We start from the raw sequence: 15,015 nt of genomic DNA on the forward strand, positions 1-15,015 counted from the left end.
TACTTATTCTGACTCATGACGTCAAGCCCTCCCAACCACCCCTCTCAGGCATGCTGAATTTCCAGTAATTTTCATGTTTGGCTTGAGATTCGGAGAGAGTGGCAAGCATGGCTGGTCATGTGACCATAATGGCATAAAAGGGAGGCTTACGGTGGGCAAGTGTATTGTATGTCTGCTTCAATTAGAAGGGAACTTCAAAGGATATTTAAGTGTTCCACTGTCTTCACATCGAGGGAGGAGATAAGCATAATAAGCATAAGTCAGGATTAGTATATGATATCAATTTTGTTCAGAAAATTACATTACTGAACAGCAAAAGAAACACAACTGTTCTGTTACCTTTTGTTATAAAAGTAAATGTAAGGAATCATTTGTGAAGAATCTGGTTAGAATTGGTCTTCAGCAACCAATGCTTGTCGTCAGAGGCGAGTAATGAGATCAGGTGTTAAGGCTCGCTGACTTGGTTGAAACACATGCCATCTCTTTCTGTCAGATTCAGATATTTACAGACTGCTGCCATATAGCTGGAATATTGCTGAGTGCAGTGTAAATAATAGACCAACAAACATAAATGATGATAGAATAGTAAATGGTTTGTATCTCAACAGCTTAGTGAGTTTGTAACCTTACCTCACACATTAATCCACTGTTGTTTCCGTTCAAGAATAATGGTGCTATGTTCAGGTTGCTTGCTAGCATGATCATAACTGCAAATATTGGAACTGATTTTGTGGTCATTATATCTTCACAGAGATTGAGAGAGAGCGGATGAAGAACCGTGAGCGAGAAGAACGCGAGAGACAGAGGCGAGAGAGAGAAATGGAACAGATTGAGAGAGAAAGAAGAGAAAGAGAAAGACAGCGGAGGAAGAAAGAAAAGGAGAGAGAACAACAAAAGAAGGAAGAAGCTCTAAGAAAAGTCTGCAGTGATGGCCCTGATCCAGTTCGCATCAACGTGAGGAAGGCACTCAGAGATGCTCTGCAGGGGAGGTAAACAGATCCTTTTTCAGAAGAAGTCCTCCTTGGGGTACATATAAGCATTTTTATGTCCACTAAAAATCCCTACGACAGTTGTAACTATTTTGATAATAAAATATGTACAAAAAAAAACCCCTCATTTTTGTCTTGTGGGGCCACCTTTACAGGGCCCCCAAGGCCCCCTACAGCCAAGAGCAGGTAACTCTAGCCATCTACCTTGCACCTCACTTTTCATGCTGTCATTCGACTAGAAAGATGTGCGTGGTCCATTTAGATAATTTTTGTGCTATCTACCAACGGAATTATGAGTGAGAAAGAGTCAGCTACTGTATGTATGGTTCCTTTTCTTTCGCAGGGGTGTTAGTTGGAATTTCTTGGCTGAAATTTTCATTCATAAATTGTTGTAACTCTGCTGGTCAGGTCCTATCTTCCTGTCGTGTGGCTGGCAAGATGGCGGCCTTTATGGCTTCTGTTAGTATGTTTTTAGATGCTAAGATGTCTCAACCCATTTGTCTTTTTCATAGCATTATGCAATTATATGTGCACACTTGTTGCTTGCATTTATCTGCTTATGCTTTAAAATAAAGTTTTTTAGCTGGGTTAAATGTATTTTGACAATTTATTATTGCCCATGCGTTTATATTTTTTGCCGGTTGGGTGCCATCTTCCTGTCATGTGGCAGGCAAGATGGCGGCCTTTATGGCTTCTTCTTAGTGCAGGAAGTGTTTCGCTTGCGTCTTACTTACTCCTGTGTGTTTCTTATTAGTATGTTTTACATGCTAAGATGTCTTAACCCATTTGCTCTTGTTTCAGTCAAAATGGGTAGGTTGGTTTCAAGACTTTTAGTCTTTTTCATAGCATTACGCAATTATTTGTGCACACTTGTTACTTGGATTTATCTGCTTATACTTTGTTGTTTAGCTGGGTTAAATCTATTTTGGCAATTTGTTATATGCCCATGCGTTTATATTTTGCATATTGTGTGTGTATGTTTTCTGTACATCAGTTACCATTAGTTTGGTTCTGATTGTTACAGTTTTGCCTCTGCATTACGTACTCCATTGGACAAGCTGGCTAAGTCGGGGGATACACCCTTTTCTTACTGCCTTCCCTCTATTTCTCAATGCCCCCTACCCCGCACCAGCATTTGCAGCAGCAAATGTCCTCTGTCTGGTTCCTAATCACAGACGCGATGTCTGATCTCCATAAGCAGAAACTCGGCATCCGTTCCTCTGATCTTGGCGGTCTGGGGTCGTTTGAGAGAAAGAGTAGGAAGCACCCAAGCCTTAGGTCTAGACTCAGGCACAGGTTCTGTCCCTGTTGGAGTGTCAGATCCAAGCTACAGCTCTGGTGTCGTTTTTCCCGCTGGCCCTTGGGGTCCTGCACCGAGCAGCGGCTCGGTTGCAGTTCCGCTTGCCGGCGCAGCTCCATTCCGCTCCTGTGCAGATCCCCATGGTCTCAGCACGGACTTGGCTTCAGTTGCTAGGCAACATGACATAGTTTGGCGTGCACGTCTGAGATTCTTGCTATTCTCCAGTGGTTGATTCCCCACTTGCGGTGGCGGACCAACACCTTGAACCTTTCCAAAGGTTTTCCTCTGGCGACTCCGGTGCTGTCGCTCACAATTCAGATGAATGACTTCCTCACAGAGTGGGGGGGTGTCCTGGGCGACCTCAGTGTCTGGCCTGTGGTGCGAGCATGAGGCGACCTCACACATTGATGTGCTAGAATTGAGAGCAGTCAGGTTGGTGTTCGAACACTTAGTGGCAGGTTCGAAGCCGGGTGTTTCGTCTGGAAATGGACAACCAGACAACGATGTCATACATTCTGAAGCAAGGCAGCGTGGTATCTCCATCGCTTCTTCAGGAGGCGTGGCAGTTTCTGCTATGGAGCGATCAGTTCAGCATACGGGGTATGTCTGTCTATCTCCCTGGGGTGGACAACGTGCATGCAGATGCACTCTCACGACGTGTTCTAGCGCCCCATGAGTGGTTGCTCGATTGGGAGATATTTGGTATTATCTCCCAGTTGTTCGGGTAGTTTCCAGGTAGATCTGCTTGCCTCTCGGGTGACAAATCAGATTCCGGTGTTTGTCCTTGGATTCCGGTTCCGAGAGCATTTTGCCAGGACCCCTTCCGGCTGGCCTGGACGGACAGGGCGTTGTGGGCATGACCGAACCTACTATCAGGATTCTTTGGGTGGCCTGGCTACTGTACGGAATTGCCTCCATCAGTTGCAGACATCATTCTGGCCTTGTGGAGGGATCCCACGAATATACAGTTTGAGGATAGTTGGGCCTGTTATGCGCGCTGGTGTAGAAGTAGAGGGATTCTCAATACCTTAGTTGAAGTGTTGGAGTTTCAACAGTCTCGATCACAATCCGGCTTAGCCGCTTCTACTATTCGAGGCTACTCCACGGCTATTTCAGCCTTCCATATACCTGTTGAGGGTGCCTTTTTGGGATAATACCCCCGGGTACAGCGTTTTCTTGCAGGCGTGAACAGACTGCGTCCGGTTGTTAGATTTGTCTAGAGTATTGGAATGGTTGCCCACTCTCGTTTATGACTTGTCCAACCCGTCGTTACAACTGTCAAGTTGGAAAACGGCTTTTTTAGTGGCGGTTACAACTGGTAGACGTGTCAGCGACTTGCATGTCATGTTTTCAGACCCGGAACTTGCTATGTTCCATAAGGATTGGGTTAGCGTATGCTTACCAGATTCATACCGCCCAAAGATCGATCATTCGCTTCGTATGACCGCGCCTATCGATCTACCTGTGTGCATGCTGCCTGCGTCGTCTGATAATACATACCGTAAGGTTCATGTATTAGACGTTATGAAAACTCTTAAAGTTATATTAAGAGAATAGCCTTACTCCGTAAGGAGAAACAGCTATTTTGCAGTTATGGTGGTGGCAAAGCTGGCTATCCGAGCACGATCATCCGTCATTATCAACTGAACAGACACTCACGAGAGCGTGCTCTGTTCGGTCAGTCAGTTCTCTGCAGTAGACAGAATAGCTCTGCTCAAGCTGATGAAGCTTTGTCAGATGACTATATCTGTTTGCACTCAGTGGTGGGTGACTACACTCAGTGGTGGGTGACTATCCATTCCCATTTTATCGGCGGTGGTATTTGGTGATGGTTGCTTAGTCCCGCCCTCTTTGGCTGGGCGACTTACTTTCCTTTCCATTTCCCTGCTTAGCTTTCTAGTGCGGTATGGACAGGGTTCACTTTGGTGACTTTCCCGTACGTCCAGGTCTGCAAACTTTGATTTGGGTGGACGGCGTTTATCATTTGGGATTTCCCAAATTCTAGCCAATGGGCATGTAAGGTTTGACAAACGGGTCCTCAGCTTTGTCACGCCCCTGCCTTGATTGACATCAGCAGTCAGGTGACCAGGTCAGTGCCTTTTCTATTTCCGTGTGGTTATAGATTTGCACTTTGATCGAATGGACTGTGCTGTCAGACAGAATACCACTCACAATTGTTTCTCTTTGGGAGTCTGTTTAATGCTTATATGTACCCCAAGGAGGACTTCTTCTGAAAAAGAATTATACAAACCTGTAGAGGTTATGAATTCTTTGAAGAATGTCTTCCTTGGGGTACATCCACACACCTCCCCTCATTCTGTCTGATACGTTCAGCATGAAAAGTGAGGTGCGAGGTAGACAGCCAGAGTTACCTGCTTTTGGCTGAAAGGGGCCTTGGGGGCCCTGTATAGGTGGTCCCACAAGAAGAAAACAAGTTTTTTGTTTTGTAAATATTTTATTATGAAAATAGTTACAACTGTCGTAGGGATTTTTAGTGGACATAAAAATGCTTATATGTACCCCAAGGAGGACTTCTTCTGAAAAAGAATTATACAAACCTGTAGAGGTTATGAATTCTTTGAAGAATGTCCTCCTTGGGGTACATCCACCCGCCTCCCCTCATTCTGTCTGATATGTTCAGCATGAAAAGTGAGGTGCGAGGTAGACGGCTAGAGTTACCTGCTCTTGGCTGTAGGGGGCCTGGGAGGCCCTGTAAGGGTGGTCCCACAAGACGAAAACAAGTTTTTTGTTTTTTAAATATTTTATTATGAAAATAGTTACAACTGTCGTAGGGATTTTTAGTGGACATAAAAATGCTTATATGTACCCCAAGGAGGACATTCTTCAAAGAATTCATAACCTCTACAGGTTTGTATAAATTTTGTATGTTGCAGGTAGAATCTGATCACTCATAGCCATTTTGTAATGGATCTGTGTAAATGCTGATGCTTTGATTTTGCCTCACTATTCATTACTACTACACATTCATTGATGACTAACAATCAAGTCTGTTCATAATGTATGTTTGAAGGTCACATGCAACCAAAGCATCTAACAGATTTAAAACACAATTATCACTTATTCATGACATATAATATCCATTGCTACTAGTAGAAAAACTAATAAACAAAATATAAGCGTACAATCGCGATTCAAAAGTGCAATATGTTGTACTTGGGCTTACTTTCCTCAAAACGAAGCCCTCAGGAGACTGAACCCAGTCATAACAGGTGGATGTGCACTCAAGTGCACTCAGATATGCTGAAGGCTCATTGTGTGTACAGAAAGATGATCTGTGTGATGGGCATTTTAGAAGTATGATGAGTCACAAGAAAGTAAGATTCTTTATGGGTAACCACTCTTTTTATTGTACTTGAGAATTGATTCATATACAGTTGTCAAACAAAATCATATACACTAGAAGAAGTTTTTATCCATAAAGAATGTATATAGAGATGGTGGGTTTTGCAAATACATATTCACTGAATTTGCGTTCAGTCCAATCAAAACTTTTCTCAGTAGAGACGGTGAACTACTAAGAGGCTGGAAACTGTCATTCGTCCAAGTACAAAGCAGGACTTGAAACTGTCAAGAGTTTGCACCAGTTTCTGTCAGATCCAGTCATCCGAGAAAAATGGATGTAGTTTGTTTGCAACCCACAGACATAAAAACATGTCATGTGTACAAATATCACACCTGTCTAATTACATAATGTGGCAGAGACATGACTTGGGTGCACGAGTCATAAATCAATTTATTTTGTTAGTGGCGTATGTCCTGATATGTGTTAAGTTCAAACTGCATGTGGTGAATGATTGAAGCTGTGTATAGCAGACAGGCAGGCAGACATATAGGTATCAATAAACCAGACATTGAGCTTTTTTTGTGAGCTTTCTTATATAATGAGTAGATTATTACTTGTTCGTGTACACAACCAAGATTAGACTACTGCTCACGACCTCGTACTACGGGCATGCATTCTGTTTCAAGCTCCGTGACCCTATTCACTGTGCGTGCGTTATGGACGCAGCGCAGCACAGCTGTTTTAATCACTTTTTCCCCAAGTGCGGGAGGAAATTTAGTCAATCGTTTGAACTCTGATTTTGCGGGCTTTTTTTCATCGCGTATTTTTTTTTTCAACTTTATAGGTTGAATTGGCATTTTTTTATGATCTGTTGCGGTAAGTGCATACCGAAAGGTATCAAAATCTGAAAAGTTGTGTTTTACGTTGCATGTGACCTTTAAATTATTTCTACAGATGTCATGTAGATAGTGTAGTGACAAACAAATGTCTAGTACATTTTTTCCTCTTGGGTATTTTGTGGTTCTCAAATACCTTGGTTTTGAGTTTGAAATTTATGTGATTTTTAGCCAAGGTGTTTCTTGCATCACTATGGTTTGGGTCAGTGATTCCATGGATAATTTACCCTTTTGACCACTGAAGTCTCCTGGTTTCTAGAGCGGAAGATGCTGACGACATCATGCTGTCCAACAGCGAAATCAAACAGCTGGCTGTTGCTGTGGAGGAAGAATTGTTCAAGTGTTACCAGGACACCTCTGGCCATAAGTACCGCAATAAGTACCGCACTCTCATCTTCAATATCCGCGACCCCAAGAACAAGGTTAGCAGATACTTTAGCCATATTTCACATCTATCTTGACCAAAATGTAATGATTTGGGAATTATTCTTCACTTTCATTATCATTTTGATAGCTAAACCATGTTTTGGGGAAAATAATCTTTTTTTTCCTCTGTTCAGTGGTATCAGACCTTGCTCACTATAGTGAAATAAAGTTTTGTGTATGTTTACAGGGATTGTTCCGTAAGATCCTCACTGGCCAGATCAAACCAAACCGCCTGGTACACATGTCCACGGAGGAACTGGCATCAAAGGAGCTGTCTCTGTGGAGAGAGAATGAGACCAAACATGTAGGTATTCACATGCAGGACTGGGTACAGACATTCAGGGACCTTGAAGATTTTGTGAGTTATTGATGTCTGACTTTTGTTACTTTTTGCTGCAGACGCTGGAGATGATCAAAACTGCTGAGAAGGAGGCTCAGAAGGAGCCAGTTCACATCCGCAAGAAGACCCACAAGGGGGAGGTGGAGCTGGATGAGGATCTGAGCACACTGGTGGTAAGAGTGGACAGAGGATGTGGGGAGGGGCTGATGTGGGGGTGTTGGGGAGCTGGATGAGGATCTGAGCACACTGGTGGTAAGAGTGGACAGAGGATCTGGGGAGGGGCAGATGTGGGGTGTTCGGGAGCTGGATGAGGATCTGATCAAGTTTGGATTGTTTTGTTTTGAACAATGTTAGTCTTTTTATGAACTGACGCTTATTTATTTTTACCAGTCAAATGAGGTGAAGCCAGAGAAGAGTGAGAGTGATTCAAAGAAGGAGGCTGAAGACAAAGATCTTGCGAGTCAAGAAAACCCTGCCATTGACACCACTGACCAGCACCGCAACCACCTGTTTGATCTCAACTGTAAGGTGTGCACTGGTAAGGTGCCGCCTCCTGCTGGCGATGCAGCAGTCAAGAAAGTCAAGGTGGCCCACAAGGTCATGGGAGAGGGTGGCAAGAAGGTGGAGAAGCCAACCAGCAAGCAGGAAGACCTCTCTAATGCTGAGGAGGTCGTTAAGGAGGTGCTAAGAGCTATCCGACAGAGTAAGACTGACTCCCCAGCCCCGTCCACATACTCTGGCGCAAAGGATGTGACTGTCAGGTGGGTAGACCAAAAGGATGAGATTAGACCCTGATGTAGCAATAGATAAGTGTTGCATGCTCACCTCATCTGTCAACTGCTTCCCTGCACTTTGAGGCACATGTTGATTCTAGTTTAGAAGTTATTTCCCCAGCAAACTATGCTTGTTGTACAAAGTGACCCTGCTGTTGCCCCAAGCTTGGAAGCCCTTGCTGCCTGTTGTAAATGGCCACCCCTTTTCAATTTGTAACACAAACAATAATGGCAATGTGTGTATCTGCATGCACAGGTCCCCTGACTCTGCCTTGTCCTCGGGCCTTGAGTCGAAGGCCAAGTTCAAACCTGTTGGACCCAGTCTGTGGAAGGGATTGATCTCCAATGAAGACTTCAACAAGTTCTCCACATCAGCCTACCGGGTGTCTGGTCCCACAGAGTCAGTGGTGAGGAAACACCTTCATTGGAATAAGTTAGAACACCTTCATTGGAATAAGTTCGAACATGCCTTGGAATGTGTAACAACTACTATGTTATCCTAGCATAGTAGTTGTTACACATTCCAAGGCATATAACCAGCTATTCTTGTGAGTATGTAATGGGTTATGAATAGGCATCCAGCTATGATTGTGAATGCATATCCGTCTCTGCTCCTGAATATGTATCCAGTTTTGATTCATCTAAAGAGGGTGAAGGTCATCTCCAAGTTAAGTTGCTGTGGCATCATGGGAAAATGCTCAGAATTTTGATCACCAGATTTTTGTGAATTCAGTTCAGTAGGGTGTTATGTTTTGGTGTTATGTATACTGGGATTACATATGGGATCATAGGAAGGAATATTGTGTTGTACGATTTGTTACTCATTGTGTAACTGTTTGCATGTTTCCATCTGTTGCAGGAGTTTCCTGACCTGATACACATATGTGGGAGAATAGGACCTGACCAGATGTGGGATTACCTGGGGCGAGTCCGACAAAGTGGTTCAAGGGTGAGTACCATCTCTCCTTAAGGAAAAGGCAATGGGCATAGAGAATCAGCTGTGTTACCTGGAACAGAGTAGGTCAAGGGTTATTGCCTGCTGTGTCAAGTAGAGTAGGTCAAGGGTGAACTGTATACTATGAAGTAGAGTGGGGCTATAGAGTATCCTTGAAGGTAATGTTCTTTCAGGGTGAGTTTCAGCTGTGTAACAGAGGATGGGTGAATGTCAGCTAGGGTGGAGAAGGTATTTGAACCAGTGTCTACTGTGTAACCTTGTCAACTGGCAAGTGTAGAGGAGCATTAATGCAGGCCAAATCAGGGGCCATGGTCAGCTGTTGGCTTTGTTGCCAACTGCTGCACTGAAAAGTGTAAGAAAGAGAATAATCCTTGTACTTGGAGTGCGTAGACTTCCTGAAGCTCCCTTTTGAAATAAGCACAAAACTTATTGCTGTCTCTCTTTAAAACCAGGACATCTGTGTGGTGAGATTTGTCCCGGGCAGTGACACCGAGAAGATGGCTTACATCCACCTCTACTCCTATCTCAATGGACTGAGTCGATGTGGTGTTGTCTCAAACACTGCCAAGCAAGTGAAGGATTTCTACCTGGTCCCCTTGGCCTCCCACAGCCGCATCCCACGAGTCCTCCTGCCCTTTGATGGGCCAGGTATGTACTGCATATACCACAAACATAGGTCCTTGGGCCTTAGTATGGTTCAGGATAAGTCCTAGATAGACTCTTGACCCATACAGTCTCTGTGGCCAAAGAGGAAGGTAGGTAGTTTGACCTGTGAAGATCTTGGTTGGAATTGGTCTTCAGCGTTACCATGGTATCCAGATTACAAAGATTGATGCTCATGATGTCAATCACAGGACTGTCTGGTCCAGACCCGGTTATTATCCCCGCCACGATATGATAGGGACAAAATTTCTGATAAAAATGTTATAGATAGGAAAAGCTTTGGTATGTGTTTGCAGGATATGAATGCCTTTATGGATTTTGAAAAAACGGAAACAGTGTTACAGTTTGTTACAGAGTTATGGCCCTTGTCATGCATTTATTGACTTAATGCACGGTATTTGTGGACAGATTTTCTCAAAATATGTTGTAGATAGGGAAACCAAGTTTGATATGTGTTTTGAGGACGTGACTGCCTTGATGGAGTTTGAAAACAGAAACTGTGTTACAATTTGTGACACAGTTATGGCCCTTGTCATGCGTTTATTGCGTGCACAATTTCCCCATTGGGGACAGTTTTCTCAAAAACAATTGCAGATGAGGAAACCAAATGTGATATGTATTTTTAGGACACAAATGCCTTGATGGAGTTGGAAAATGTCAACTGTGTTATGATTCTACACAATAACAGTAATCCTCTCAGTAGTTGTTTACCTGCTTATGTATCGCTATTTGTAGGAGGAATGAATACTTGTCAAAATAGGGACATAACACATTGGTGGGGGATATTGATGACCATGTCTTGTAATGGAAATGGAATAGTGCAGCATTAAGCAAGCAAGAAATGTTATGGTCCAGTCATTAACACATCACTAAAGACAACATTATCCTGATGACTCACATGATGTTAACTTGAAATATTCCATCCGTTGACTTTTCTTGTTCTGCAGGTTTGGAAGAGAATCGACCCCATATGATTCTGGGAATCATTGTGGTGACAAAAGTAAAACGCCCTATTGATGTCTCCACACACCTAGTTCCATCGAAGAAGGCAAAAGTCGCCTTGAACCCAAATGATCCACGGAGCAAAAACTACAGACCACAGGGTCTAAAGCCTCTAGACAAACCCTTCACACCGCCCCTCAAACCTGTGCCCACCTACAAGCCCATGCCTAAGAAGCTTATCGAGTTGTCCAGGTCATCGTCATCATCATCTTCCTCATCCCCCTCAGGTGACTTGAGTCAGACAACAGCAACGCTGCAGGACCCCATCGTTAAGGCCTATGCCTCCACCAAGTCTAGTCAGATGGAAGAAGAGGAAGAAGACAGTAAGTGTAACAGTTTCTGTCTTGTTTCTGTCTAATTGTTGAGTCGTGGAGGAAAGTCAAGTAGATTCAGCTTACACATGTGGCATTAGCAGGAATGGAGTAGAATTCGTGACTTCAGACTGTATTTTAGTGATTTTTCCTTATCCTGGCTCATGCTTATTTTCTTATCTCCTTCCTCTATGCGAAGATAGTGAAACTCCTAAAATCCCTTGAAGTTCCCATCTTTTGAAGTGGACGTACACTCAACCACAGGAAGCCTCCCTGTTTCCCGTCATATCAGTCACATGACCAGCCCTGTTTGTCATTCTCTCCTCCATCACGCGACGAGGCCGTTGGAGTCAATTTGAATCCCTATACGGCATTTAATATCCTTTTATATTTTAGTCTTTTACACAAAATTTAGCAGTGTACGACTTTGGTCTGTATTAATTATCATTACCATATGAAATTGTGGAGAAACCTATGTACATTTTATGTTGTTGAACATATAATTCATCAAGTGCCCCTGGTGTGGGTTATGGCTGTCTGCAGCTGTTCCATATTATTATGTCCTACTTGCACGGTTATTTGTTCTTCCTGTGTTCACTGTGAACTTGGTAAGAAGTTTGTTTATATTTGTTTACTATTCTAATATTTGCTGAAACATTTTTATGTAGGCTCTCTCAAGTCCTCTCAGGCAGTTCTATTCTTAATGCGTCTCGTAGCCATGTGCTAACTACTGCAGATATTCAAGTTTATAGTGTATCACTAGACGTACCCTTGGTATGTTGTCTGGATAATATGGATACTAGGTCCTAGTCCCAGAGGAGGTCGTCGTCAGAATCGATGTCATCTCAACCAAAGAAGTTCAAGGATCTATGTCTGAAGTTGACGTACAGACTAGGCTTCAACTACAAGATACTACTAGATCATTGCTGAAACAATGGACTAGCTCTTCAAAAATTGGGCCCTTGAGAAGTCCCTTATTTCATTCCATCATTGTATATACTGCTTACAGAGGTGCATGCAAAATCTGAGTAAAATTGGTGGAATAGTGTTTGAGATATGGACTTCGAAGTTGCATGGGGGCTGCCTTGTAGGTTAAAAATTAAGCCTTTTGAAGGACCTAATCCTGTTCCACCACCGTGTACACTACTCACTGAGGTGCATGCAAAATTTTATGAAAATAGTTTCTGAAATATTGACTTTTAAGTGATGGCACCCATCAACCTATGTATTGTATTCAGCATGGTGTAATTACCTATGAGCTGTCTGTCCTAGACCTGTTAAACTCGCACTGCAACTACTAGGCGACACAACAGTGTGATGGTAGAGCACTGGACTCCAGCAAGTGGAGTTTGAAACAGGACAGCAGCAAAATCTGTTGCAAGTGTCTGGAGATGATAGGGGTAATATGTCATACCAGCGCTCATGCATGAGCACCTAACATAGTTATTAAGAGCACAAAAGTGGTCAAGACTACCTGGATTACCTTTTTGCATTTTTCTCCCCGGCAAAAGTAGTAGAAAATTTCCATTTAGAAATTTGGTAGTTCCAATATATAGCATCACATAGAGTGGCATCCGAAACAACTTTTCAAAATATGGACCTGTGGGTCGAAAAGTCACATTACTGTAGACAGGAATCTTGTACCTTGTGTCAACTATCTTGCTGGCAATCTTGGTCGAACCAGTCTACAACCTTTATGAGGGCTACCTACATTTGTAGATGATATGTGTGTGTTTGGCTACCTCCAACGCCAAGACTGCATTTGCAGAAATGTCAAAGTATCCTGTATTAGTGGAAGGGAAGGCTCCGCACCATTCATTGTTTCCAGAGTCTCCATTGCAGTAAAGAGTCCTTAGCGAACCAAAAACATGTGCAAACAAATATTCTACTCACGATATCAATACAAGAAGACAAGTGTGGAGCGATGCGGAGCCCCATCTCTAGTAGTGACAAGAACTATATTAAGGAAAGAAGGCATATGCTCTATTCGTAGGCAAGACAGACTATCCAAAATACCCATCGGCAAGCTACAATCCTTGATTCCAAAACTGGAATGCCAACTACTAGTACGCAGCTATGGGCTGTATTCTATCGACTTCACAAGAGATTTCTCTGGTGTGCTGGATTGTAAGCGACTGGTGGAATACTTTTGGAAGAAACAAGCGATAGAGCAAGACTACAATGACTTGCAGGACAAAAAAATTCAAACCGTAGTGGTAGAGGCTGCAATACACCCACTTCCCAAAGATGCAAGCAAACTTCAAGATGTTCAGCCTGGAAAATACATTTGCTGTTACAAGGTTCCAAGGGAAGGCAAGAATTGTATTGTATCTGCAACCAGTTGGTGATGATGGGAACCCAACCACAGTCATCGAAATACCAACATATGGATCCTTCTAGAGAAGGAAATGAAAAACCTTGGTGGGGTAGAAGCTCTGTGGAAAGCAGACTGCTTGCTCCTCTGCAGAGTAGGTCCAGAAAAGACAACATCGCAAAAAAACAAGATAGGCTAGTGTCTGTAGTATACAACTAGAAACAAATAGTTCCACCAGGGGCGCAGAATAGAATATCTTCCGTGTACCCAACGATATACATTCTGCTACGATTTTCAAACTGTTTTGCTGTATCTTCACCAAAGTGGCCGAGTATACACAAGCTGTCGAAACTGGTTTGGGCGTTGTTGTTTTCTCCTGTACCTTTCATTTGAATGGTGTGTGGGCCAGTGTGCTGATGATTCCAGTGTGCCAGTGTGTGGATGACCTTCCAGAAAAACATGTCAGGACACTGTGGCTTGAGATACGGTCGTCTTCACCTGTGGAATACGGATCCTCATCCTTCACCAGAGCATGCAGGCATGCATGTGCAAACGCATTTGGGGAATGATATTGTCTGCCAAGGACTGCGATGAGATTTCATCACCAAAAATTAACTGCCTGGACAACTGGTACGACAGTTCTGTATCTCAGCATTACTGACAGTCCTTGGGCTACATGATACACAGGATTTATCATTATCCCCAGTCAGAGCATTGAAGCTACATCTTCAGTGAACTAAGCCAAGGAGACAAAAGTTCAAGCAGCTATTGATCCCACTATCTACTGAGACACCTATAGAAGTATCCCACAGCACTATCTCAGTATGGATGATTTGAACCTGCGCGAGCTTCCAACCCCCATGAAGTGACACTTGCTCCACATGGAAACTGCTCAGTAACATCCCTAATGAAAGCCTGGTTTTGGTAATCAAATGCTGTGTTTGCCAACCTCTACTTATGGGACATTGCCACAGAAGACGTTACTGGCATTCACCAGTGTGGGCCACATGTTGTTGCACAACATCTAACGGTTCCACAAAGGTGTTTCACTCACCCCTGTTAATCAAGAGTGATGATAACCCTGTACTTGTAAAGGAGTTACTTGTACATGAAGAAGGGTTGCAACTCTGTTATGAGGATATCATGAAGAAAGAGTTGCTATAGATAACTAGTTGGAGGAAGAAACTAGTATATCTAAAATCTCACTCTGTCATGTGACTTAATTAGACAAGACACTCTGCAAAGAAAACTGGTTGAGAGTTCATGCGCCCATCTTGAACAGGCTAGTATGAGTGATTATGACCTGGTATGCTAGCTGATGTATATATCATCGCGTTCCAGTGAACAATTGTTTCACAAGAAGAAATATTCGACTGGATGTCATCCCCCCTTTTCACGGATGAATATTTGAAGAAGAGGACCAAATTACACCTGTTACAGTTCCTGAAGGGGGAAGTACTAGATGTACTTATATGGCACACCCGCCGATTCTGTTGGATTTTTAAGCAAATAAGTATGAGTCAGGATAAGGAAAAATATGTAATTTCTTGCATAAAATTGATATTTTTTACTTATCCTGACTCTTGATGTCAAGCCCTCCCTACTGCCCCACTCGGAGACATGTTGGATTCTCTGCAATTCTTGTGTCGGTCTTATGGAATTACAGAGAGTGACAAACAGGGCTGGTCATGTGACCGATGTGGCGGGAAACAGGGAGGCTTCCTGTAGGTGAGTGTGATTTT

The 15,015-nt window shown here is 43.2% G+C and overlaps 1 protein-coding gene across 3 annotated transcripts in view; it reads left to right on the plus strand.

The window, feature by feature from the left end:
* LOC137278005 (PHD finger protein 3-like) overlaps positions 1-15,015 on the plus strand; it is a 63,932-nt gene that overhangs the window by 42,972 nt on the left and 5,945 nt on the right. For all 3 annotated transcript variants that reach the window (XR_010956637.1, XM_067810035.1, XM_067810037.1), the window contains exons 15-23: positions 752-989; positions 6,749-6,911; positions 7,103-7,219; positions 7,315-7,428; positions 7,646-8,016; positions 8,285-8,435; positions 8,888-8,977; positions 9,436-9,631; positions 10,594-10,971. Coding sequence is in view for 2 of the 3 variants with exons in the window: in XM_067810035.1 (XP_067666136.1) it covers positions 752-989; positions 6,749-6,911; positions 7,103-7,219; positions 7,315-7,428; positions 7,646-8,016; positions 8,285-8,435; positions 8,888-8,977; positions 9,436-9,631; positions 10,594-10,971 (1,818 nt within the window). In the remaining variant the exon portion in view is untranslated. The remainder of the gene's footprint in view (positions 1-751; positions 990-6,748; positions 6,912-7,102; positions 7,220-7,314; positions 7,429-7,645; positions 8,017-8,284; positions 8,436-8,887; positions 8,978-9,435; positions 9,632-10,593; positions 10,972-15,015) is intronic.

The sequence above is a fragment of the Haliotis asinina genome, chromosome 3 (assembly GCF_037392515.1).
Source record: "Haliotis asinina isolate JCU_RB_2024 chromosome 3, JCU_Hal_asi_v2, whole genome shotgun sequence".
Taxonomy (NCBI): Eukaryota; Metazoa; Mollusca; class Gastropoda; order Lepetellida; family Haliotidae; genus Haliotis; species Haliotis asinina.